The sequence below is a fragment of the Mustela lutreola genome, chromosome 9, assembly GCF_030435805.1.
Source record: "Mustela lutreola isolate mMusLut2 chromosome 9, mMusLut2.pri, whole genome shotgun sequence".
NCBI lineage: Eukaryota > Metazoa > Chordata > Mammalia > Carnivora > Mustelidae > Mustela > Mustela lutreola.
Window position 1 is genome coordinate 62,763,343 of NC_081298.1, and position 27,631 is coordinate 62,790,973.

General features: G+C 42.5%; 1 protein-coding gene across 3 annotated transcripts; it reads right to left on the minus strand.

Annotated features, from left to right (window-relative positions):
* Window positions 1-1,289: 1,289 nt before the first annotated feature.
* On the minus strand, window positions 1,290-26,934 carry IL18RAP (interleukin 18 receptor accessory protein). Of its 3 annotated transcripts, none has more exons than XM_059134402.1 (10): window positions 26,758-26,934; window positions 24,427-24,742; window positions 24,154-24,331; window positions 15,241-15,391; window positions 13,080-13,145; window positions 10,936-11,059; window positions 8,334-8,485; window positions 7,085-7,222; window positions 4,065-4,238; window positions 1,290-3,053 (listed from the first exon to the last, which is right to left on the minus strand). In XM_059134402.1, the coding sequence occupies exons 1-10, from the start codon at window positions 26,828-26,830 to the stop codon at window positions 3,019-3,021; spliced, it is 1,407 nt and encodes a 468-aa protein (XP_058990385.1). In that variant the 5' UTR covers window positions 26,831-26,934; the 3' UTR covers window positions 1,290-3,018. The 3 variants fall into 3 exon arrangements, with proteins under 3 accessions (XP_058990385.1, XP_058990383.1, XP_058990384.1); XM_059134400.1 differs by having other exon boundaries at window positions 1,290-3,318; XM_059134401.1 differs by lacking the exon at window positions 7,085-7,222 and having other exon boundaries at window positions 1,290-3,318.
* Between the last annotated feature and the right edge of the window lie 697 nt (window positions 26,935-27,631).

Here is a 27,631-nt window from a genome sequence, read left to right on the forward strand (position 1 = left end):
TCTGTAGAATTCTCAATATTATAGTATTCTATTTTGGGCCAGATCTGCACATATGTACATGCTTAAGGCTGAGCCCAGGTGTTTGCAAGCAACCTCATGTTTTGTTTTTCCGGGTTCCTTTCTGTCTTCAATCCTCAAGGCACTTTCTGATTCTAGAGGCCTCTTAACCTCTTTTTTTGCAGTTCTCTGGCTAGAGTGTTGGTGTTTATATACCCTATAGTGCACTTCTTCAACTGCTTCTATCTCCACACCTAAATGGTAAGAGGACAGAGAGACCAAAAAGAAAAATCAAAAGATGTTTGCCACACTCTCTGGGGACCACAGCTTCTTGCAACAAAGGGGACAATTCCCCTTCCACAGAAATGAAGGTCCTCTTACCTCTGCTTTTGTAGAATTGCATAGGGGCCAGGAAGTAAAAGAACATAGAAAGGAAAAAAATACAAGAATGTTAGGAAACTCCTTTCCCAATCTTCACAGTGAAATGAGGGGGCTACTTCTGGAACCCTCTGTCGTTCCCAACATCCACTTTTGGGTTTCAGACTGCGCTGAGTCCAAGCCAAGGGATATCAGAGGAAAATAAAATCATGAAACGTTGAATTCTAGTCCTCTCCAATCATTCTGCCTTGATTTACCTCTCAAAAATCCTGAAACTGACTTTCTAAGCATGTGATCCATATTTTATAGCTGCTATGAATGGGAGAGATAGGGTGGTGTGTACTTACTCCATCTTACCTAGAACTGCAATCTGGAAATAACAGAGATAGAAAATGTAGGTATTAAACCCCAGAAGATGCCAGGATGGCTGTGAGATTTGCCCGAGGTAACATCCAGGGTTAGTAAGGAGTACTCTTCAGCGTATATTAGAGGCAAAATGACCATCATCTAAACTAGGGCACCTTTTCAGAGTGAGATTATTATAGAGGGACAACAGGTATAAACTAGGAACTGAACATATGGTCACCTTATCTAGAAAATGAAGTGGGGAAGTTATGCTCTTTTCTCATTGTATTCCACTGAGTTCAACTGTTTAATTACCATTCATCTCCTATACATAGTATATTTGTCTCAGTTGCCTACTTTATTTTGGTTGATTTGCATGTAAGAAGTGTAAATCAACCTTTGTCCCTAAGGTTGATTTGTCATTTTCAGTGTCTCCACCAACCTAGAAAGAGTATATTCTGTAAAATGTTGGCTTAGGTAGTCCCTCCCTTGGTCTTTTCTGAGTATGTACATACCTGAGGCTCAGTGTGAGCTTCTGTTATGCTAAGAAAAAACTGTGTGCCACTGGATTGATAAGTTTTAGCAAAATTTATTTTCAAATAAAATAAACCTGGGTCAACTGGCCCAAAGAGGTTTCTGAGTCTTAGAGCTCAGTGAGCAGCTGGCAGGGAAAGCAGGGATGCTGGCCATCACCATAGCACAAGGGCACAATGACAGTGTGGATACTTTCCCCACTGAGACCCTACAATGAGCCTTCCCACAAGAAACTTCCTCCAGGAATAATTTATACCTTTTAACTCATCTTTAACTTCATCACTGAAATTCCCAACAAGGATGTCGCTTGATGCCAAAGCCGCAGTGGTTTTTCTGATGTGGGAGCCTCTGTGGAAAAACCACTCAAGAGCATTTCATACAGGCTCCAAGCAGTAGCCAGACAATGATGCCTTTTCACCATTCTGAACTTGGCTGGCGTTTGGACCAGGGAATGTGACATATTACATTTGAATGAGCCCAGAAGTTGCTTGTCTTCATTGCTTAGACGAATCATTCCATTCAGACAGGGATGGCAGAGGGTGAAGATTTTATAGTCCTCTGGGAGCAAAACACTGTTGTGACTATAGTTTGAACTCTCCTAAGGAAAATGAATTTACGAGAATGAGATCCGCCTTGGTGGTCAGGAAAACTACTGGCATATTGCCCTGTTACTCAGGACTCAGCTGAGATCAGTAGGTCAGGAAGCACATGCAAGGAATGTAGCCTCAATGGCAAGCGGCTCAGACCAAAGCTCTATCCAAGCTCCATCCTTGTTGTCTTTTAAACAAAGTATACACTTCCCAGACTTGTACCTTGGCTGCTAACTCTTGTCATTGCCTTTCTACCTTGTAAGTGCTAAGCTGTTCCTTGTCTCCTCATTGGCCCAGTCATGATGACCTGCTTGGTCTCCATTTCCAGTGGACCGGAGTAAGGTGGTGTTCTTCATGCCCTGCCCAATGGCCAGCGGGACAAGGAGCAGCTGCTCGCCTGGCCTTGTGTCCAGCATAAGACTACCCCCCTTGCCCATCATAGGAAGCGCTCCTTCCTCTATTTCCTCTGCTCAGAGGGTGCGCTTCCCTCAAGGACAGAGTAGTAACTGATGGTGGCCCCATCTGCACCTGCCCCCCCCCCCCCGGTTTCTGCCTTTCCCACTTACTTTCTTTGCTCCAGAGTCAGTAGGTGAATGTGGAGTAAGAACTTTTTTTTTTTTTAACAGAAAAGCTTTAGGCAAAGTTTAAATCAGTCACTTCGAATAAAATAATATTTATTTGATTCCAAATAGATATAAATGTACATATATATATATATATATATACATATAACAAATAGCAGGCCTGGTAGCCGATAAACACAAAGCAAAAGTGACTATATCTGCCAATTCAGCTCAGACCGCTTGGAAAGTCTGAGGGGCATTGTGTGCTGAATGTGTGCAAGCATCTGGAGAATGTACTCGCCCTCTGTCCAGAGGCTATCGGAGGCACTATCCAGAGCTTCAGGGTTATTCCCAGGCCTGCCAGGCTTGCTCAGAGTCACAAAACACTTCCCATCTTCTATGAGCTGATCCGTGCTGTGTGTTCTGTCCATGAGTGTTCTGTCCATCCACATCTCTACTCACCAGAGACCAGGAGGAGATGGCTCAAGGTCTGCTTCACCATTTCCTAGGCTGGGAGCTCCTCCCAGTGGTTTCTGTTTCACTGAGTCATTTCCAGTGAAAAAATTCAGGGATACTTCTAAGATGGTTCCACCTGAATCCTTCCGAGTTTTTCACTGGCATATGGTAGCGTATCTGAGTCCAGAACCTGGAATTGGGAGGGACTGATTTTAAGTTTCTCCAAGTGACTGTGGGCAAAACGCGGAGAGCTCTTTTCACAAGATGAGGTAGAGACTCTGGCTCTTGGAAAGAACAGAACTTAATTAAAATTAGTTTCAGTGTTTGATCATCCAAGGCCAGATTCACTGCGGCTTGTAGTTCAAAGACACTGGGTCCACTGACATAGCTGGGGCTCAAGATAAATATTCCTCTTCTACTTTTCTTAATCACGTTCACAATGTCTTCCGCATACACTAGAAATAGAGTTCAAGAAACTGTTATCGCTAAACCTGGAGTCTCCATAACCCCGAATCTCTGAATCTCCCAGATCTACCCAGAGGGTTCCTTCCAAAGGCCCTCTTGGGGAAGGAGAAAAGCAAGCATGGTTTTCTATGCCCCCTTTTCAGTATTAGCTCTGCTGACAGTTGAAGATACATTCTGGTCTCAGGTGACTCAGATTTACATGCCTCTCTTTGTGTTCGATGTCCTCAAACACTCAATTCCTCTAGGAGCAGAGCTTGTTGGCACAAGGCAGGCTGGGATAACAGGGGGGCATGGGATGACCCAGGCTCCCTGGTGGGATGCCTCGGGAAGAGGAAGGGAGGTACGGAGTGAGATCTGCACATCTAATGAGTGGCCAGTGTCTTACCCAGTGCTGAGGGTTGTGGCCAGTAGTCTTACAAAGCAGGGGGACCACTTATTTAGGATAACAGAGATGACATCCTACAGAGGAGGCAGGAACTCTATCTGTTCAGGAAGGCCTCCCTAGGGCCCAGTCATTTTTTCCAAAGATGGATTTATTTATTTATTTTGGGGGTGGGGCAACAGAACACGTCTCTGCAATACATGTTCTCCTGCGCTGTGGCCCAACCTATTCTAAGCTCATGGAACTTTCCAGAAGAGGTATATCCCAACAGAAGGAATGACAGGAAAGCCCACAGAGCACTTGTTTTCAACTGTCCATTTTGTTCTAGATCTTCTCTTGGCACACAGAACCTACCTCCTCCTGGGGCCACATCTCTTTCGAGCAAACACAAATTGTATCCATATTTGTTTTCCAGCACTTCAGGGAACAGATTCAGAGCCAGGTATTCCTCGCTCAGAGAGGAAGTGACCTCACTCCCAAAAGAGCTCCATTTTGCATAAGATACAAAAGCATCAAATACCTTTTTATCTGAGGAAGAAAAACAATTAAAAAAAAAAAGTCAACCATTTACCTATGCCTCACTATCGTGGTATCTCTACACGGGCTTTGTATCCTACTTTATATGGGCAAAAGTTAAGTTTCGCGTTCCTTACTGAATTGATGTCACAATAAAAAGCATCAGCTGTGTCCGTTTCAGAATCACACTGCTGAGTGGTGTCAATTATCCGACCGGATTTGAATTCTAATTTATGACGCACTCCCGCCTTTTCACTGAGGTCAGATCAAACAACTGTGGCTTATTGATTAAATCACACATACTCGGAGGTTCCTCTGAGTTTTCTTTGCACTGCACTGTTGCTGTCTCAGGAGTTACACATCAAAGACTGTTCTGTCAAAGCGTGGTAACATCCAGCGAGCAAAGCACTGCCAAGACCCAGCACTTTGCAGAGGACAGAGCCAACAGCACAAGCACCTATTTTAGAATCCCTGTGTGTGAAAGGCTGCAATAAACTCGCCCTGGTGGACGGTTTTCAAGGTTGCATGATATATAAAGTGCTTGGTGTCCAGCTCACAGTAGGCTCGAAGGATAAATATCCTTTTCCCCTGCTTTCCAGATGGGAAATCATATTTACAAAACTCGTTTCAGGGTATCTGTAAAGTCTCATGTGCCTCTGTTGGGCAGATTATGACAAATGCACGTTGAGTACTGGGATGTGCTATGTAACTAACCAACCAAGAGAGGGAGAAAATCTCTAAAGCTCACTCTTGGGCATCGGCATCTGGACATAATTGTGTCATATTCTAGTCCTTTGCACAATGACTGGCAAATAGAAATGTTATAGTAGCAAATGATAGCCCGGGGTGAGGGGGTGGGGGGCTGATGCTACTGGGGGCTGATGCTATTGCTGAACAGGACATAAGGAGAACCCCTAGTGGATGGAAATGCCAGCAGTAGAGAAAGAAGGCAGGGCGAGGTCCAGGACACAAGAAAGGGGGATGCTGAAGAATGCTGAAGAATGGAGGCCCAGGAGGCTCATCTGCAAAGTTCCTCACTGCCAGGCAGTTGGGGGGGGGGGGAGATATGGATGGGGCATGGCCAGCAGGGAAGGGCTGTGTCATTTAAATGTGTGACACGCCCTATTCACCTCTGTTCCTTCCATATCCCTGTGAAACTCCAGCAGGCTTGGATTTTTCTGTAATCTGAAAACATTAAATTTCTTTGGAAATGAAGTTAACGAATGGGAGTATTGGACCTTGCATAGGTCCTTTGCAACTTCGCCCATCTATATGTCTCTAAAATTTGGGGTATCCAGCATTAACTTCTAAGGAAACAGCCATTTTGCTGTAAAACTAGATTGGCCACAGAAGGGCAATGAATAACCGTGCCTTAAAACCGGGTTCTGCCTCCTCAATAGGTTACTGTCTGTGCAAAGTGAAACGAGAAAGGACAAATTTAAAAGGTTAGTGATTGATTGGCTCTTTTGTACAAGCTCTAGAATCTTAAGATAAATATCATTTTAGTAAAAAAAAAAAAAAAAAAAGTGTAAGTGTAAATATGATTTCCCATCTGGAAAGCAGGGGAAAAGGATATTTATCCTTCGAGCCTACTGTGAGCTGGACACCAAGCACTTTATATACCTGATATCATGCAACCTTGAAAACCGTCCACCAGGGTGTTCTTATTGCAGCCTTTCACACACAGGGATTAGTCAATGACTAAGACATTGGTTAAATAACTTGCTCAACTCGTAAAAGCTAAAGAACCAATTTAAAGAAATAATTTTCAGGCGCCTCGTTAGTGCAGTAGGTAGCGCGTCAATCTCATAAAGAAATAATTCTCAAAAAACACTCTTGGCTTAAGGATTTCTTGAATGAATAATTAGTCCAAAGAAAGGAACAATTGATGCATCCCATCACTTGTCCTTTTCCTATAGATCTGACAGCTCCTCACTGCATCTCAGTGTGGGGCAAACGCTGACATGGGAAGTAATTAGCCTGGGAATCCAGCAGAAGGCATCCTGCTCTTTCCAAGCAAGAGAATCATTCACTAAAACTGCAAATCTTCTGATCTTAGGGACCTCTGGGGCTAGAAAAACACTGAAGCAAGCTCTTCTATTCTAATAAGTACTATGATCCCTTCTCCTGGGGAAGTGTGCATTCATTGTAATAGTACTTGGATTTTATAGACTTTCATACTTCTTGAACATTGCCACCATCTTCAAAGCCCCTCATTTTATAGATGAGGCTAATCAAGGTAATAGTTAATGGGGGCTCTCAACCAAATCGCCTGGGTCCAAATCTCCAATTCTAGCACCATGCCTGCAGTTCAGTTTTGGGCCCATGACTTCATGTCCCTGTGCCAGGCTTGCAGAATCACTGTGACAGCTCAAGCCACCAATACACCTGACTGGCATGTGCTCAGTACTCAAGAGACAATAACAGTTAGCTTCTAGTGAATGTTTACTATGTGTTAGATGCTCTTCTAAATGATTATTATGTCTTAACTCAGTGAGTGCTCAGAGCATTCACTACAAAATGGTGACTACAATCCCATTGTACAGGAGAGGAAACTAAGGCATATGTTGGGTCATATGTCATATTGCATTAGGTTGGTGAGCAGAGAGATTATTTTCGAGCCCAACATGCTCTATCTACAATAGCATCGCTGGTCAGCAAGATTCCTGGTAAATGGACTGAGAAGAAGTTGTGCCTCCACCTGCTCCCAGCTCTCCCAGGTCTGAAGCCACCAGACGTGGAAGAAGGTCTCAAAGGCTGAGTGACAGGACCTTCTCTACCAGGGAACATCCATTTCTTGAGTTTCTCCCTCTAAGTTCAGAGAGGAAAATTTAGAAGCAAGTTGGGGGTCACCTTACCCCCGAGGGTCTCATCCTTGTTCTGGTAGGTTCGGTACAGCAGGACTATTTCAATCCAGTACATGTAGAGCAGAGCAGCTGCCGTCAGCATGCCTGCCAGGGCCATGACGGTGCCAAGCAGGATGTATAGGAACACCACTGGGGGAAACATGGCAGCCATGAGCAAATGCAGAGACAGCTTTCCTGGGACAAGACCACATTCTAACCAATGCTATGCCCACCCAGCACCTTTTCTGATGCTATTATTTTATCAAAATCACTTCTCTTGGAAGCATCCTCTTGAAGCTGGAAACATGTACAATTACATCTCAAGGGCACCGTCTTGCAATGAATCGGAGACAATTCACAGGAATGGGCCATTCCTGATTGGGGTGGCCAGGGAAACTGATCATGGCCACTTTTAGTTACTTTTCTCCTATAAACTTCCCCACAACCCATTTACATCCTGTCATTGCATATTATAAATTATTTTCATGCACTGTCATCACCAGTAAAGTCTAAACTTCCTGAGGCGAGGAGCTATGCATGGCTTGGCTACATTTCGTACCCTCCACCATACCTAACACATCAGACCTTCCACACCCCTCTCCTAGCTTGAACCCCATTACAGAGCATCCACTATGGCCAAGCACAAATTACATCTCCTGTAAGCCTCAGTAGCATTCAAAACTTACATTTATTCATGTATTAATTAATTTATTAATTGAATGAATGATATCAAGCTTATCATTGAGTGTCTTCTTAAAGAAATTTCAAAACTATTTTCTACCAGGAATTTCCACTCCACCTTTAAAAGGCTGGAGTGATCTGTGATGTTACACGTGCCACCCGGAGCAATAAGCAGGGTGACTCCAATACCCGATCATCATGTTCTCTGAATTGAGAAGGTAGGAAAAGAAAACCCTAACAGGGGGCTAGGTCCTTGCATGGTACCTATTAGGTATTTGTAGACTGAATAAATGAGTAAGTGAATGAATGAATGACAGGTTTTTTTTTTTTTTTAACAGAGCTCCCATACATAGGGTATTGGTTAAGACGACCAGTTCCAGATCACTGATTTGAAACTTACTAGTGATGTGTCCTTGGTCAAAGTATCAAATGGTACAAAGTATCACTTCATACAAGTGAAGTGCAGAGTGGCGACTGGCAAGTATAATTGCTGTCATCATCATTACAATTCTTTAGGAAAATTCCTCTCCTCTCAGATAAAAGCAGTTGTGTGCATGGTGTGGCAACCTTCCAGGCTTACCTGCTTGCTTTTCTTTCAGTTGGAGGGACTGGGTAGTGTTCCCGATGGAGTTCTGGGCAAAGCAAATAAGCTTCCTGCGAAGCTCCCTCTGGGTAACTTCTTTGAAGTGGATAACGCGGGCAATGACTTTATCCTTTTTGGTAGATTTTACACTAGGAAAGAAGGATGAATACCCTACTCATTCAGTAGCACAAACTGACCACCTTTTGCAATATTTGGCATTTATATTAGCTGCCAAACAGTTTGGCTTTCAGAAGAGCTAGGGGATCAAAGAGTAAAGGGAGATGCCCAAAGAACATAAGACTGACCATCTGATCACGGGGTATCATTTTGTGATTATTGAATTTGCTAGGCATCATTTTATGCATTTATACCAGGATTTAATTTTTGGCAGGCCTCATCTGACCTTTATTACTCTAAGCATTTCCCTTGAAAACAGACAGTAAAGGGGTGCTTGGCGGCTCAGTGGGTTAAGCCTCTGCCTTAGGCTCAGGTCATGATCTCAGGGTCCTGGGATGGAGCCCTGCGTTGGGCTCTCTGCTCAGCAGGGATCCGGCTTCCCCCTGCCTTTCTGCCTACTTGTGATCTCTCTCTGCCTTTCTGTCAAATAAATAAATAAACAACAAACAAACAAGTAAATAAAATATTAAATAAATAAATAAATAAAAATTTTTAGAGAAAGAAAACAGACAGTAAAAATACTTTAAGAATAAAAATGACTATTCATTCACTTCCACTAGGGGTTTATCATGTATCTGTGCTCACTCTTTTGAACACTAAATGTGTTCATGCCTCACCTCACAGGAGCCCCCATGAGGTAAGAGTATGAACACCCCCAACTTGGGCACCTGACTTGGTCACCAACACTAACAGTAGGTAGATGACAGTTTAAGGTCACTCTGCTTGCAAGTGGCAGCCTGAGTCCTGGGCCTAATGCCATTCTGCCCCATCCAGGAAGTTGTAAGTCTCAGTATTTATTCACAGTCTGAGTTCTCTAAAGTTGCCAATCTATAGTCTGTCTTTACATGAAGGGATACTGTTTATATGGATGGGGTTTTTAGGCTGTGTTGCTTGGACCCTGCAATACCAACTCATATTCACTGAATGCTTCCTACTGGTCAGGAGAGCATGTCACCTCTACTATATCAGCTCCCTACCAGGATCTTGGAAAGTGGACATAAGTGTCCATAGATTACAGGTGGTGGAATGGAGTCTTGCAGGGGTCAAAGGTCACATTGCCAATAGGTGAGAAATAGATATTCGAACCTGAGCGCTTTTGTAACTTCTCTTGTCTTAGAAGTTCTTGCTAAATTCTGTTATTGTTATAAAAATTTGTTCTTTACTTTTTGTAGTAACATGTACTTTTCAAAATATTACATTTGTTCATTGAAATGTTTTAAGAATCAGAAGGAAGTGCTTAATGAGTAGACTATTACTTGGGAACAGATTTTGGAAAAACAAGAGACTCTTTTTTAGTGACAGTCCTGACTGATTAGATCCAAACACTGAATCCTTCCAGGGACCAGAGTTCAGCTTCATGAGGTGCTGGATAGCTCTGAATAGCTAGAGTTCTTCTTTCTATTAAGCCAAACTGTCTTCCCAGTAAATTCTGTCCACTAATCGGGGTTCTGTGCTCCAGAGAGCAACAAACTAAGTCTAGTTTCCATTAAACGTAAGGACTACAAGACAGATATCCCATCTCTTAATCCTCTTTTCCATTTGGATTGCTTCAACTGTTCCTCGCTTCACATCTTTTTGGTCAGACCCATTATTGTGCGTTTTCCTCCAGATACATCACAGACTGTTAATAACTGAAGATTTGGATGCCTGAACCCACCACTACTCTAAATGGAAGGCTCTGGGGAAATGGGGTAAGGGGAGGGCAGCATTCTTTCCCATTGGCTGGACGTGTTACTTCTATTCAGGCAGCCTGGGTGGGTATGCCTGTCTGCTTGTCAGCCTGATGTGTAAAGCTGCATCAAACTGTTGCTACAAACTGAGGTTTACAAATATTCACAAAGCTTAGATATTTTATGGCTTATCATAAACTGCTGTTTAAAATGAACCTGGGGGTACCTGGGTGGTTCAGGGGGTTAAGCCTCTGCCTTCAGCTCAGGTCATGATCTCAGGGTCCTGGGTCCTACATCAGGCTCTCTGCTCAGCAGGGAGCCTGCTTCCCCCTCTCTCTCTACCTGCTTCTCTGCCTGCTTGTGATCACTCTCTGTGTGTGTGTGTGTGTCAAATAAATAAATAAATAAAAGTCTTCTTAAAAATTTTTAAAAATAATAAAATGAACCTGAACTTGCATTTCCATGCTTTTCTATTCACCACTAGTGGGCGCTAGTGGCCACACTGTCAACTCGGCCTGCCGGCTCACCTCTGGGTCTACATTTATTTTTATTAACAGTTAATGTTATATTTGTTTCAGGGGTACGGTCTGTGAATCATCAGTCTTACACAATTCACAGCACTCACCATAGCACATACCCTCCCCAGCGTCCATCCCCCAGCGCCCCATCCCTCCAGCATTTTTAAGGTTTCCAAAGGTGAAAGCATTTAGTATGGATTAGAAATAATAATAGTCTGCTAATTTCCTTCTTACCTGATCTCCTCAGATGTTGGGACTTCCCACTCCCGGTCAGAATCTTTAATGTACCATTTTATTACAGGCATAAAGTCCTTTTGGTAGCCAAATCGTGCCGTGCAGTTAAGAGTTAAAGGCTTTCCTGAAAATGAAGGTGACGCAAAAAATAGGAAGTCCGTGAGAACGCTTTGTCCTCAGAAGGAACACTCCACCTCAAGATCATTCATGACTGCAGTCATGTTTGTAGGTAAAAATCAGGCGTGCCAGGGGCAACCAAACCTAGCTGTTTCTCATCTGGAAACAAACAAGAATGGGCAATACTTGTATCTCAAACTTGCAGCTATATGGTCATAGCACTAAGAATTCTGATGTGGTTGGAGGATAGACACGGGGAAAATGAGGAGTCCCCTCAGGGACCAGCCTGTTCTTCTAACGCTGCTGCTGTTCAGTACGAGGTGTGTCAACAAAGAACATTTTACTGCAGACCAGTATTTGCATATTAAATTAAAATTGTGAGGGGCACCTGGGTGGCTCAGTGGGTTAAAGCCTCTGCCTTCTGCTCAGGTCATGATCTCAGGGTCCTGGGATAGAGCCTGGCATCGGGCTCTCTGCTGAGCAGGGAGCCTGCTTACCCCTCTCTCTGCCTGCCTCTCTGCCTACTTGTGATCTCTATCAAATAAATTAAAAATAAAATAAAATAAAATTGTGAGGTTATACTAATGTGTTTAAAGAAGAAATTACTTAGATATCCATCAATTTCCTGAACAATGCACTAAGGTAGGGATGCGTATTATTACATTATCCTCTTTCTAGCCATTTTTTCCGTAAGGGCTATCCAGATACATTCTGCCTCAAACCCAAATTTTCACCTTAAAAAAAAAAATCATCTTTGCATCTTAATAATGTCCCCCTCCCATGCCCTGTAATTCTTCAAAATTCACTGGAACCATATGTAGCTTGGCTATTTTTGAATTATTAATTTTTTTTTTCTTTCCTCCTTCCTTGCATTCTTGTGATGCTGCTGGTTTTGCAAATTCCATTTCCATAATCAGGACACACTGATACTGCCATCTAGCGGTCTTTTACCATAGTACCTATTTTGCCATTTATAATTATAAATATTTTAGCATTTAAAAGAGCGCTTATTTTATTGGAATAGCCAGTACTTGGTTTTAAATTGAGCAGTTCTTATTTTACTGTGTGCGAAAATGTAGATGTTATTGAAGTTGATAAAATACAAAGAGACCAATAGGAAAGTCACTTAGCCCTCTACCCAAAAGAAGACGCTACTTGGGAATATGAGGGGATGTAGCGTTCCTCTATAATTATCTTAAAGGCCACATCAAACACCCTGTTTGTAAAGATTCATGCTATTCAAGTTGGTAAATTGGTTAAACTTACAGACTCACCAATGGACCTAATAATATATGTAACACCTGCTTCTGGGATGAGTAAGGAAGAATCTAAAACCTATTGATCATGTCCACTGCACCAGCCACTTAAGATACATTAGCCTATATTTCTTGATTCATCCAGATGAGGTCAGTTTTCTTCTTTTTACAGATTTAAAATCTGAAGCTTAGAAAGAATAAGTAACTCCGTAAGGTCACAAAAGTAGCCATATGCTGAGCCAAGATTCATACTCAATTCTGTTCTATTTCAAATATCAAGCCTCAGGATGCTTGGGTGACTCATTCGGTAAAACGTCTGCCTTTAGCTCAGCTCATGATCCCAGGGTTCTGGGATCGAGTCCCGCCATGGGCTTCTTCCTCAGTGGGGAGCCTGCTTTTCCCTCTCCTTCTCTGCCTGACACTCCCCCAGCTTGTGTTGTCTTTCTCCCTTTTTCTCTGACAAATAAAATCTTTTTAAAAAATCCCAAGGGCGCCTGGGTGGCTCAGTGGGTTAAGCCACTGCCTTCAGCTCAGGTCATGATCTCAGGTTCCTGGGATCGAGTCCCGCATCGGGATCTCAACTCAACAGGGAGCCTGCTTCCCTCTCTCTCTCTCTCTGCCTGCCTATCTGTCTACTGTGAACTCTCTCTGTCAAATAAATAAATAAAATCTTGAAAAAAAAAAATCCCGAGACTCTTTTTCTTATACCACACTTAGACCTGCTCCTAGAAGCACAGTGTCATTCAATGGCGATAACACAACCCACCTTACCAAGTTCTACTTCCAGCGTGTCCTTGATGGGATCCAGAATATCTGGTTTGTGACTAGTGTCTTTCACTAAAAGAGGAAAATAGAAATTATTATGTGCACTGGGAAATCTGAAAGCCTGCTCGCTGAAGATATGCATACAAAGGGGTACTTTGATCTCAATGCTTTGGGGCTCCCTCTTCAATTTCGAGTCATATTCTATAAGGCTAGGGACTTAGGTTTCCACGTGAAAAACAGTCCTCAGGGGCGCCTGGGTGGCTCAGTGGGTTAAAGCCTCTGCCTTCGGCTCAGGTCATGATCCCAGAGTCCTGGGATCGAGCCCTGAATCTGGTTCTCTACTCCTAGGGGAGCCTGCTCCCTCCCTCTCTCTGCCTGCCTCTCTGCCTACTTGTGATCTCTGTCTGTCAAGTAAATTAATAAAATCTTTAAAAAAAAAAAAAGGAGTCTCCAAAAACGACCATGACATCAGTCCACAGGTGTTCGCAAAAGGTGCATTTTCTTCCACACCAGTCCTGCTCAACCATTGCAGACCTGAGCCCCCATTCCTGTCTTCTCCTACAAGATTGCTTTTTAGCACCATCTGGCTGAGTAATTCAGAAGAAGGACACACCTGAGAAAATGCCCACGTCAGCCAGCCTGGACTCCACCCCCTCCATCACCCAGTTCGTGATTTACTTCAAAATAAAGGTGAGTCTGGCCCCGCATTACTCATTTATCCCTCAACTTCCTGCCCCAAACTGTCAAATAGAGCGCCATGGTCAAACATCCTCTTGACTACGTCCTATCTCCTGATAAAGGAAAACTCATCACCTCTGCTCAAACATTGTCCTCTTACTTCTCAGGGACTTTTCCCCTCAAAGATTCCAGCTCTCCCTCGTATATTTGCCCTATTCTCTCTCTCTCTCTCTCTCTCTCTCTCTCCTCCTCCTCCTCTCCCACCACTTCTTCCCATTGGCATTTATCCATGCTCAGTCTATCTTAAATTTTTTTTTTTTAAGATTTTGTTTATTTATTTGACAGAGAGAGATCACAAGTAGGCAGAGAGGCAGGCAGAGAGAGGAAGGGAAGCAGGCACCCTGCTGAGCAGAGAGCCTGACATGGGGCTCGATCCCAGGACCCTGAGATCATGACCTGAGCTGAAGGCAGAGGCTTTCACCCACTGAGCCACCCAGGCGCCCCAGTCTCTCTATCTTAAAACAGAGAAAAATCCCTTTACCTCATCCCTGCTGCATTCATTCTCCTTCTCTATGCTCATCATTCTTTCACTTCCGGTGGAGTTCAATGCCTGCCCCCATCACTCTACAGATACTGCTTTGGCTCAAGACCCCAGTGACCTCCTGGCACCTAATTCCATTGGTCACAACGGAGTTTTTCTTCAGTTTTATTTCCCAGTACCCTTGGGCACTGCTGGGCACCATCTCTTGGAACCCTCTCGTCTTTTGCTTCCCTGCTTCCCTACTCTCGCATTGACCTTCTGCCTCTCTGCTCACTTCGCAGTGTGTTTGGGGGCTCCACTTTCTGTGTGGTTCTCATGCATATCAGTTTTCTTCCTTGCTCTCTGCTGTGCTGTTGACTCTCTAGGCCTCTTCCCTACAAAAAGTCTTGAAATGATCTCTCTCCCAGGTCATCAATTTCACTTCCTTTACAACTCTTCTCCCCATCCTTCCACCAGTCCCCAGTCACTTATGTAAATAATGACTGCCCTCTTCCCAGACCCTACAATGAGTTCTTGAACATCAGCACCGAGACACAGCTTCACTCCCTCTGCCCGGAGATACTTTAGTCACTCGCCCTGAAGCAGTTTCCCTCAGTGCTCACACCCCTGCTCTAGCTCCTCTAGGAATCCTACCCTTCTTCCCAACCCCTCCAAGTATTGCAATCCTCCCGGCCTCCATTCGAGGCCCTCTTCTCTCTGGACTCACTCCCTTGGTGACCCAACTTGTGACAATTTGAATGTGATCCAGAACTAAGCCTTTCCTGGGGGATGGAATCTAGGTTAATGAGAAAATTAATGTTTTCGTGCATTTAAGGCTTCCTATGACTACCAGTATAGGATTATAATTTTTTTTTTCAAAAAAGGAAACCATGACTAAGCCAAAGGAATTTACTTTAATTGGGTAATGGGGTTTCAAATCCCAGATCTTGATATGAAAATCTCTCTTACCGATGGTTGTCACTTGAACAACAGCTCTGACTGTTCGTGAACTTGTGTTAACCGACTCCGTGTAATCACATACATATGTGCCTTCCTGTTCTTCGTAAACTTCATCCACAAGGATTGAGTTGCTCCTTTCTTCAGGGAGTAGCTTTCCATTCTAATCCAAGGGACGAGAAAAATAAATAACCTTCTTTAGCCAAATAATTGTTATTAATATTAGTCACAACAATAGAAAAAATTCACAAATGAGAGCATCACCTAAGCTATGAAGAGCTTCTGTTCAGAAGCTATATTTGTAAGATTCTCATTGGCTCATGAGAGGCATTTTTATTTTATTTTTTAAAAGATTTTATTTATTTATTTGACAGAGAGAGACACAGAGAGAGAGGGAACAAGTAGGGGGAGCAGGAGAGAAAGAAGCAGGCTTCCTGCTGAGCAGGGAGCCTGATGCGGGCCTCGATCCCAGAACCCTGAGATCATGACCTGAGCCGAAGGCAGCCGCTTAAAGGCTGAGCCACCCAGGTGCCCCAAGAGGCATTTTTAAATACGATTACCTTATCCATTGAGATGGAGGCATCAAAGCCGACTGATACACAAACTTACTTAGCCTAGTATTTCCCAAAGCATGACTTCAGGCCTCTGAGAATATTCTAGAAAACTCATAGTGCTTTAAGGAGTTGATACCTCGATGATTTTTTTTTAAACTGTGTGTATTTATATTTATGGAAACTGACAATAGTTTTTTTGTGTGTGTATGGGGCTAATATAAAGTTTCTTCTCTAAATAGATTTAACTCATAAAAGGTGAAATTTAAATTAAAAGTATTAAGTAAATAACTAAACAGGTGTATACAGATATGACAAAGAATAATTGATGAGTGAGAAACAAAGAACTCATGAAGGACCCAAACAATTATGAACATTTCTTTCCCTTATTTAGCATATCCATCAGGGATGCTCTTCTAAGGTCTGAAGTTCTCCCGCATCTGAACTTACCATGCCTTCCTGCTCTCATTTCTTGCTACTGCCTTTCCACCTACTAGCCATTTCCTAAATAACCATGTACTTTTTAAAAGATTTTATTTATTTATTTGACAGAGATCACAAGTAGGCAGAGAGGCAGGCAGAGAGAGAGGAGGAAGCAGGCTCCCCACTGAGCAGAGAACCTGATGTGGTGCTTGATCTCAGGACCCTGAGATCGTGACCTGAGCTGAAGGCAGAAACTTTAACCCACTGAGCCACCCAGATGCCCCAATAACCATGTTCTTTCTCCATTTATGTGTCCATACATCTCTCCAACCACTTTCCTCACTACTGGGTAAGCTGCAGCTCAGTCTTTAACTCTAACTCAAGAGGTAACTCTCGTGGAGGGAGTGACTAGGCATGCTCCCAGCAGAACCAGTCCCTACATGCTCCCAGACCTCCACGATTGCTCATAGCCCTCTGGTCGTAATTTCTGTGGACAGTTACCTCTTTCTACATCAGTGTAGAGAGAGCCTTTGTGCCAAGACACAGAGCTGCTCCTGGACACATTGGCAGGAATGAACATAGATCCCTCTCATCAGAGGATGTGGAGTTGTGACTGCTTTCTGAGATGGGGAGAGCGCTCGGCAGACCCCAAAGAGTAAGCCAGAGTATGAAGCACTTGGGCAGCCCTGGCTCAGTTAACAAGAAGCAGGGATGCTCCCTCCAGGCTAATCAGAGCCTTGAGGAATATGCAGGAATCACTCCATTGAAGGTAAGTGCCATTCTGGAAACATCTGAAATGGAGTATGGCTATAGGCAATAAAGCCACGGTGAAGAGGCTGATTGTATGTAGACGGATTTGGTCTTTATGTCTCTAGTATACGGGAAGCAGGCCAGCATGAGTAAGCTCTTTGTAAATGCTGAGTGACTAAAGTATGTATAATTGAAAGGTCTTGAAGCTTAAGAGTCATGTAATCACTTTTTTATCTCTAGGAGCTAAAACATAGTAAGGGCTCGATGAATATCTGTTGCAAGGTTGAATTGCACTATACCAATAATTCTGTAGCCCCTAACTTCCATGTAGCACATGGGCTTCCAGTCTCCAACAAATAGCCCCCAGACTTTATCTCTCATCACAGCAGTCCAAAGCAGAGATAATAAACACAAATAACAAAATAATAAGTATCTCTTACCTACAAAGATTATAAAATTCTTTCTAATGTGATTCACTCAAAGTATTCTCTGACTTGGACTGCACATATCTAGAAGGAAACTGAAGTTTTGGAGTTCATATATTGCTCTGTATCCCAGAGCTAGCAACTGAGAGGACCAGGGGTCAATGTGAATTTTTCTGACTCTTGAGTTTCATGTTCTCATTGAGGAAAATCCCTTCCACTTCTCATGCTAACTCATAGGAGCAGGGATTCCCCTACTCCAAGTCTCCGGTGTGGTTTCTGTGGCCCAAGAAGGGACTTCCAGTAAGTTGGCAAAGAGCCTGAGCGTCAGAATGGGTCAGAGAGGGGCAGCTGCAGGCAGGAAGTAAAAGAAAACAAACAAGGGGAGCAGACAATGTTAAATACAGATCAGCTGATCTCAAGGGTCAGGGACCCCTTCAAAAGAAGGGTCAGAGCCTGGAGTGATATTCAGAGATAAAACTCTAGAAAACACAACAATCACATAGAATGAGTGACAATTGGAGAAGAGGTGTGTCATAAATCACCCAAGAAAATAATGGGGGAGCGGATGCAGAGTCATGATTGAGACCTCAGCTAACCACAGTGGGGAATGGGTCAAAACATCTGATTTTTTTCTTTTCCATAAAAAGGTAAGTATGGGGGGGACCTAGGCGGCTCAGTTGCTTTAGCATCGGCCTTTGGCTCAGCTTGTGATCTCAAGGTCCTGGGACTGAGTCAGCCCCCCTGCTCAGCAGGGAGTCTGCTTTTCCCCCACCCCTGCTTGTGGCCTCTATCTCTCTTAAATAAATGAATAAAATCTTAAAAAATAAAAATTAAAGAGGTATGACTTCATATGTATTCTTAAGACTTGATGAGATGGAACTAAAAGGAAACATCAAAGAAAACAGTTAAGGGAGAGGCATTTGTGTCAAGAATGATGGGGAACCCATTCTGGTAAGAGGATCGCAAATGATTCTAGTAGGAAAGAGAGATGGTAATGGGGCTGTTTTGCTCAGCTGTGAAACAGTCTTGAACAAAATATGGAAGGAGGAACATCTCAATATGAACCTGTATGAAGAATGTCAGTAAGTCTTAGAACGGAGGCATGCAGAAAAGAGGAAGACACTAAAACCGGACTTTAAATGAATGTGTGAAGCAAGAAGAACACAGAAAATGTATTCTAGGTGGAGCAGTTATTGAAATGTTACCCTCTACTGTCATCAAGCTCCAATACTACTAGGCAGTGCAGCCACCCCAGGGAGGACAATACACACAGTGTTATTCTATGGGAGTGGTTCTCCTCACCATTGGACAACACAATGGAGCTCCTCCTAGGGATTTTGCTATATGTTCTGGGATGACTCCAGGCCTGGGCATCTTTAGCCCTACCCTCCCTTATGGACTTGACATTCCCATGTCTGTTTTAATGACTCAGTACGTCCAGATCTATGTGAGCTCTTTGCATCCTTCATTGAATTCATTTCTACTGTCTCAACTTGTTAATGTTGTGAATATTTGGGCCAGAAAGACCCAAAACATGAGTCATCTCTTTTATGTCCCCCAAAGTATTTCATTTTGTATTTTATTCCTTGAAGATATCACTAACATCCGCCAACTCTTTTCTGTCCCCAAAGCTAGTTCCCTGGATCAGGATTCATGCTCTTAAACTTCAATCACACCAAGAGGGACCCCCAATAACCATACCACATAATCAACCTACAGCCTTTTTTTTCAGCCCTAACCCTAAGTACACCTCTCTGCTCCCACTATGTTGAGCCACTCACCATTCATGTGTCCCTTGTGCTTTTGTTTTCTGTAACCCATCTGCCTTCTCCTGCAGCTTTAGTCTCCTGACCTAATCATCCACTGACCACATTCTAATTGTATGTAAATTTTGTACTCATATTTATCTTTTAAGTGGAAAAGGGTACATTATGAAAAGTATAGACCAATGAGCTAGATGTTCATCTCTAGCCAAAGTCTTGAATGGATTATTGGAAAGATAGCTTATGAGTTCTCAAAAAGGAAAAGTTGGTGACTATCAGCCAGCTTGTCCATTACCAACATTTATGCTAGTCTTGTCATTTTTTTCTATATGATAAAATGAATACACCAGAGGCTCAGAAGAATATAGGAATAGAGGAGATGTTCCATCTTCACTGTAGTGAGTCATTTGGAAAATACGTTGATGAGGTCTTTGTTAAATAAAATAGATACACATAGGCTGAATGAGTCAACATCTGGGTGCCCTTTTTAAGTTACCTGAACAGTAATACTTCCCAAGTTGTAGATTAAGGGACCATGGGATCAGCTAGAGTCAATAACTGATCTGACTGGTTGTTCAGTGCTGTTCAGTATTTTTGCTAAGACCTATCATGCCTGCCTCTCATCCTCAAGTCACACAAGAATGAGAATGATGGCTTAGTATGGTGGGTTTCAAAATAAATTCCAATGGATAAGAAAGTGGAACCCTCTTATCCATGGTGGGTTTCAAAATAAATTCCAATGGATAAGAAAGTGGAACCCTCTTATCCATGGTGGGTTTCAAAATAAATTCCAATGGGTAAGAAAGGAGAACCCTCTTATCCAGCAGCAATGGCCACGGTCGCCAAACTATGGAAAGAACCAAGATGCCCTTCAACGGACGAATGGATAAGGAAGATGTGGTCCATATACACTATGGAGTATTATGCCTCCATCAGAAAGGATGAATACCCAACTTTTGTAGCAACATGGATGGGACTCAAAGAGATTATGCTGAGTGAAATAAATCGAGCAGAGAGAGTCAATTATCATATGGTTTCACTTATTTGTGGAGCATAACAAATAGCATGGAGGACAAGGGGTGTTAGAGAGGAGAAGGGAGTTGGGGTAAATTGGAAGGGGAGGTGAATCATGAGAGACTATGGACTCTGAAAAACAATCTGAGGGGTTTGAAGTGGCGGGGGGGTGGGAGATTGGGGTACCAGGTGGTGGGTATTATAGGGGGCACGGATTGCATGGAACACTGGGTGTGGTGAAAAAATAATGTATACTGTTATGCTGAAAATAAATAAATTAATTTTAAAAAATTCCAATGGATATGCAGAATGGTGAGCTAAAACCAACAAATCAATTTAATTAGAATAAATGTAAAATCGTGAATGTGGGTTACAAATTCTACTATGTTAGCATAAAAATGAATTGGCTCGATCACAGTTCTTGTGAAAAATAAAAAACAAAACAAAACAAAAGTCCCCTACCTGCCAACTAAAAATGAATTGACCACATTATGGAGCTGTCCCAAAGCTCATGCAATTGTAGATGGCATCGATATGCTGCTCAAGGCAAGGAAGAAAATTGTTTCTCTGTTTTCACTATTGGCTAGGCAACATGTGGCTTATAGCACTGAACAGATGTTAGGAAGTTGTGCAGGATTTTGAGCACTCTGAAATTGCTCGGTGAGAACAACTGAATGGGCTACTATACTGACCTTGAAAATACTTTTCAGAAATCAAATCAAAATGATCTCTACTTCTTCCCTACTCGGAATCACATTGATCTTTGGTCTAACCATAACCAGTCTCGCCAACCCATTGGTTCCCTGGGTCACTAAGGCTCACAAAATGCCAGGAGTACTCGTGGCTCTGAGAAAAGTAGGCCAAAAAGAAATGAGAAGGAAAAGCAGCGAGTCTGAGTGCGTACATTCCATCGAACACAGGGCTCAGAGGTGAAGCAGCAGCCACGTCAGCATTGTGGCCAGTGAGTGTGGCATATGAGCGAGAGTGTCCTAAACCACCAATGGAAAGGTTGCTTGGGGCACACATCTGAATTACAAAAAGACAGCAGGGTCGCTGACATTTGTGTGTCAGTGCCATTGCGGAAGAACTTCTCTGGCTGCCCTTTATGATTTTGCCCATGTCATAGCTTTGCTTAAAGAACGTAAAATGCCCTCTCATTAAATGCAATTTTCATTTATTTAAGATGAAATCTGTGTAGACTATTTTTTATTATATTTTTAGAAAGTAGCAAATACGGTGAAAATGTTCTTGAAGTAAAGAACAGATAATTCACTTTAACTCTGACTTTGTGGTCATTTAATATTTCAGTTAAGAATCCCCAATCCCAACTGGGTGGCTCAGTTGTTAAGCGTCTACCTTCAGCTCAGGTCATGATTCCAGGGTCCTGGGATAGAGCCCAGCATTGGGCTCCCCACTCAGCGGGAAGCCTGCTTCTCCTTCTCCACACCCCCTGCTTGTGTTCCCTCTCTCGCTGTCTCTCTGTTAAATAAATACAATCTTTAAAAATACATGTTTTTTTTTAATTGCCAAGCCTAAATTTTTTGACGTGTCTATTAAAAATCTGAAAGCCCCCAGAGCCTCAAGCCTGTTGATTTATTTCAGTGGGATATCCTATACATCTGGCAGAGGCATCCCCGGTCAGGAGTTTCATCTGAATTCAATAGCACCATGTTTACATCTGCTGAGTCAGTGTTAGCATCCGCAATCTCTCCTGAGATGGCTTAGGTGTGACCTACCCACCACCGGAGGACTGGGGGTTCAGCATGAAGGAAAGGTGCATTGTGTATTATTTGCTGCCCAATGTCACCACCTCTAGTGATACACTCTTTCTGCGAGGTCTGGGACATATCAGGCTACTGCACACACGTACGTATGCGTGTCTGTGCACATGTGTGTGTGTACGTGTGCACGCAGGTGCACGTAGGCACACACACACATACATGCAACTGGGAAACCTAACTTGAATGATGACTTATCCAAATCTGCATCAGAACGTACAATGATTAAGAGCCATTATCTGCCCACTCTTAAGACAGATGCCTATTTACTGCTAAACACATCCCGACAAGACCTCAAGTATGTGAAATAAAGCTTCCTTCTGTGAATGTCATACCCTGTTAGGGTTTCTTTTATAAGAGCAATATATGCAAAAAGCTGACAACTATTGTGTGGCTTCTGTTTCCCTGAGTGAAAACAGCCTTCATTTTAGGGGTACAATCCTTGAAAATATAAATGCATTTAGATCTGAAATGACTGGGGGCAAGTCTGCTTTACTGGCCTAGGAATAGCCTACATTGACGTAGCAAATATCTGTCATCCCAGACCACAAATACTTTTGAACTCAGGGGAGTTTTGTTCTTAAGAGAACTGAAAATAGGGGCACCCGGCTGGCTCAGTTGGTTAAGCGGCTGCCTTTGGCTCAGGTCATGATCTCAGGGTCTTGGGATGGAGCTCTAAGTTGGTTCCCTGCTGAGTGGAGAGCCTGCTTCTCCCTCTCCCTCTACCTGCCACTCCTCCCCGCCTATACACACTCTCTCTTTCTTTCTGTCTCTCTGTCAAATAAATAAGTGAAATCTTTGGTTAAAAAAAAAGAGAGAACTGAAAATAATGAACATAATCATGTCCTCTTCTGGCTAACCTCATTTTAAAGGTTATGAAATTAATGCGTTACTTAAGTTGGAATTTTAGTGAGCCCTTTAAAATACAAATGTGAGACCTACAACACATCACATCACTTGTTCTCTCTGTGTACTTATTTCTTTTTTTAAAAAAAATTTCATTGATTTATTTGACAGAGAGAGAGAGAGAGAACACAAGGCAGGGGAAGAAGCAGAGGGAGAGGGAGAATCAGGCTCCCCACTGAGCAGGGAACCTGATGTGGGGCTCGATCCCAGGACCCTGGGATCATGACCTGAGCTGAAGACAGATGTTTAACCAACTGAGCCACCCAGGTGCCCTGTATGCTTATTTCTATAGTGAACATCATAATGCCTATCTACCCATTGTGTCAGTGGAATCGAGTGAGGAAGTAGCTTCTCACACCACATTGCTTGTACACACACGACTCTCTGATTGCTGAGTCTTGGGGTGCATAGAGCCACCAGATAAACATGGGTCCCTTGTGTGACCCTTTCAGTGGCAATTTAAAATGATATTTTTATATTTAACAAACAAGATTTGAAGTCATATTTAATACTTTAGGTGACTTTTCACAGCAGAGTATTGAAATTCCAACAATGATTCCAAAGGTAGGAGGCAATGTAAATTCTATCCTTTTTTCCACTGCCCAGGGGTCAACTACCATGGGGTTAGGTTGAAGGACATGCTTATGCTGCATTTATCTATCTGTTAGCACGTGTAAAAACTGTAAGACGCCATGGCAACATGAAGTGGTCTTTGTTATAAAGCTGACTCACATGTGGTTCATAACTCAAAATCATTAGGAACATTGCCTCTTCCTTGCCCTCACCCCCTTTCCTCTTTATAATGCCTTTCTGTCCTCCCTGCCCCCCTCACCTGTGCAAGACACCTGTCACCTGGGCCACCTATATTTGCCATAACTGTCGTCTTAGATATGCTCTCTTTGGAAAGCACTCATCTCCTATTTTGTTCAGAAACCCTCTGGACCTCACTTATTGGTGTCTGCCTTCCCCCTAAAAGTGCCCATTGTTTTCCAAAAACACTAGAAATGAATTCAACTGGTCTTCTGCCTTAGTGGATGTTTGCAAGTTTATGTCTTCCCTCATGAATAATGTGCTCAAATTTTAGAAATTTTGCTGGCTCTGAGCAAAAGGCAGCTCTCCTACTTGCACTATCACACTCAATGGCTCCCTAGGAGAAAGACAACTTTCTTGAAGAAGGTCAGGTCTTCTCTGTAGGCACAAGTGTTTGCGAAGCTCTAGACCTCAGATTCACAAACCTACATTTCTATAAAGCATCTATAGAGATGTTACCATAAAAAACATACTCTCACATGAGTTTTGGAGAAGTCATTCTTACCTGGTACCAGGTCACCTCTGGACTTTGTGCGTCACTTTGGCAGTTGAGGCTGGGACAATGAATTCGGGCAGTGCTACCAAGAAGAAGGTATTGCTCATGTGATACAGAGTTTTGTGGTATACAGGGTAGTTTTGTCTTGGGCTTAACTTCTAAGATGATCTTGACACAACAAGGGCTCCTAGGAGAGGTAATAAGGTCTATGAACATAAATGTTATATCCAGATAATGTAGGACTGGGGAGTGTTTTCATATAAGAATGTATTTGGGACATACCTAATCCTGGGCCTACAGATATATGATCCAGGATTATGTATTTCCATGGTCAAAAAGTGTAGGATGCCCTTTTCAATGACGTGAGCAGAGTTGTTCATTATTTCCCATGGTGAATCTCCATTTTGAGGTTGTAGATACCACTGGACATCAGATAGGTCCTTGTAACCACTCCAGGGCAAGTTTTCAGAACCTTGGGTTGGTGAGAGTTCACTTCTGTGGGATGAGTGGCATGTCTGTGACTCTGTTAAGTTACAAAATAAGATAAATTGCTCCCTCGTTGAGGAATATTCCCAAAGCAGGTTCTTGGTGAAGCAATCTGAAAGCCACAAGGAACCAAGCAACAGAGAGATGCATTAGGAGATGAAACTGGCCCTTGGCAATGAGTTTTTGGACATGACATCTATAGCACAAGCAACCAGATAAAAAAATAAAGTATCAGGCGACTGGGTGGCCCAGTCCATTAAGCATTAAGACCTGACCTTCAGGTCAGGGGTCTGGAATGGAGCCCCACATCAGGCTCCCCACTCAGCAGGGAGTCTGTTTGTCCTTCTGTCCTCCCCACTGTTCACAATCTCTCTATCTCTCTGAAATAAATAAATAAATAAATAAATAAATAAATAAATAAAATCTTTAAAAAAAATTAGTAAGTAGAACTACATCAAACTAAAAAGCTTCTGCACAGCAAAAGAAATGATCAACGAAATGTAAAGATGACCTACAGAATAGGAAAAAAATCTTCAAAGCTCTATCTAATAAAATATATCTGATTAACATCCAAAATACACCAAGAACACATACAACTCAAAAGCAAAACCAACAAACAAGAATGAACAAACAAAACCCCCAGAATAAACCACTTGAAAATGGGCAATGACCCTGAATAAGCATTTTTCATAAGAACATATATAATTGACCAGCAGGTACATAAAAATGTGCTCAACATCACTGATCATTAGGGAACTGCAAATCAAAACCACAGTGAAATATCACCTCGCACCTGGCAGGATGGCTTACTGAAAAAAAGAAAGAAGTAAGAAATGCTGGCAAAGGGGTGAGGAAAAGGGAACCCTTGGGCACTGTTGGGTTTATAAATTGATTAATAATCACGATATGGAAATAGACTGTTCAACAGATGAATGAATAAAGAAGCTGGACACACACACACACACACACACATATTATTCAGCCATAAAAAAAGAGGAAATCCTGTCATTTGCAATGACATGGATGGACCTTGAGGGCATTATACTAAGTGAAATAAGTCAGAGAGACAGATACCATATGATATCATTTACACGTGGAGTCTCAAAACAAAACCAAAACAGAACAAAAACCAAACTTATAAACATAATAAAAATAAGTAAATATATACAAATATAATAAAGTGAAATTTAGTAACATTTAAAAAAATAACAAAAGAAACCGAACAAACTGAACAAATAAAATTATCTAATATTATTTTCAATGTTATCTAATATTATTTTCAATGTCTAACCATGAAAAAGTAAAACAAATTTAAAAAAAAAGAGATCAGATTTGTGGTTACCTGAGGCTGGCTGGGGAGTGGGGAAATTGGATGAGGTGATCAAAAAGGCACAAACTTCCAGTTATAAGATACAGCAGTACTGGGAACGTACTGGAGAACACAAGGACTCTAGTTAACACTCCTGTCTTATAGATCTGAGGGTTGTTAAGAAAGTGGGTTCTAAGGGTTCTCATCATGTTTAAAAAACAAGAAAGCTTCTTTTTTTTTTCTCTATCTTTTTTTGGTAGCTATAAGACATAAAGGATATTAACTAAACTTAACGTGGTAATCCTCTCACTCTACATGTAAGTCAAATCATTTTGCTGTGTATCTTAACTTTGTGCCATGCTGTCTGTCCCTTATATCTCAACAAAACTGGAGGGGAAAACAATCAAACTCTCACTGACATTTAGAAAGAGTCCAAGATTTCATGAAGAATTAGGCTCCTTTGTTTGTCTTCTTCCCTGCTTCCATTTAGAACGTCATCCTCTGACTCCCTCCCGGTGAACTTGAGCTGGCCAGTAGCACAGCAATTGCCTTTTAAAGATGACCAAACTGTCCCTCATTCCTCTTCAGCTGCTCCCTCCGAACACTGCACTACCACAACTGGGCTCCTCACTGATGCGTGGCATCTGCTGAAAGCTGTCCCCCTCGCCCCTGTCATTTCTCTCTTCCTGCACCCATCTCAACAGTAGGAAGGAAATTCTCTGTGTTAACAGGTCAAGCTGTTGATATATCAGATTACCTGACACTTCAAACCTTGACCACAAGACTCACAGTGTTAACATGAAAAGTGAAAACCCTACCTGAAGTAGTCATTTCTTTAATTCTCTCTCCTGTGACAAGCCAAAGAAATAACCAGCCCAAATAAAGCATCATTCTCCCCGGGTCCTGTCATCACTTCGATGAATTTGCTTTGTTGCCAGGCTGTGGAACGTTGTGTTTCAGAGCTCCTCCCTGAGAACCCTCTTCATTTCTGGAAGTCAAGAAGTGAGAAATGAAGAAATTAGAACCAGTGAGCAAAATGCAAGTCACACAGGAAGCCTTAAAAGGGGCGGGTCCTACCCAAATGCACCTTCCCATGCCCACAATGGTGTTGGCAGTCTCTGCATGTGTCATTTCTGATACTTCTAAAGGAGGGAGAATGTCTCAAGCTCATGGTAACCACTTGGACCCTGTGTGTTCTTTTGGTGCCATTTCTTCAAGGACTTCTTTTTTTCTTTTTCTTTTTTTCTTTCTTCCTTAACATTATCACCTAACATGACTATTTCTATGAGTTAAATGAAACTTTTCCTGAAAACGTGACCCGAGTTGATTAAAAATGTCAGAATCTTCATAGTTCTGGAAGCCTATGCTATAGCTTGCATGTGTAAGATTTGAGAATGTCCGCATGTCTGTTTTATTTACTTTACTATCTGTATTAACCGTTAGAGAATATACTCTCCATTCCCCAGATAAGAAAGGAAAAGTTGTCACTGGATAGCAATACTACATTATACTCTGTGTAACACTCTTGGGGTTGGTTGTAGGAATAAGGAACTTTATCTAAAATTTTCCCTAAAACACTCCAATACTGACTTAGGCTCTTTAAAGTGAAAGGGAGGCTGGGTTTGGGCGGGGAGCAAAACAAACCTCTGAAATAGAAAAAGTGAGGACCAAGATCACCAGAAGAGAGAGAAT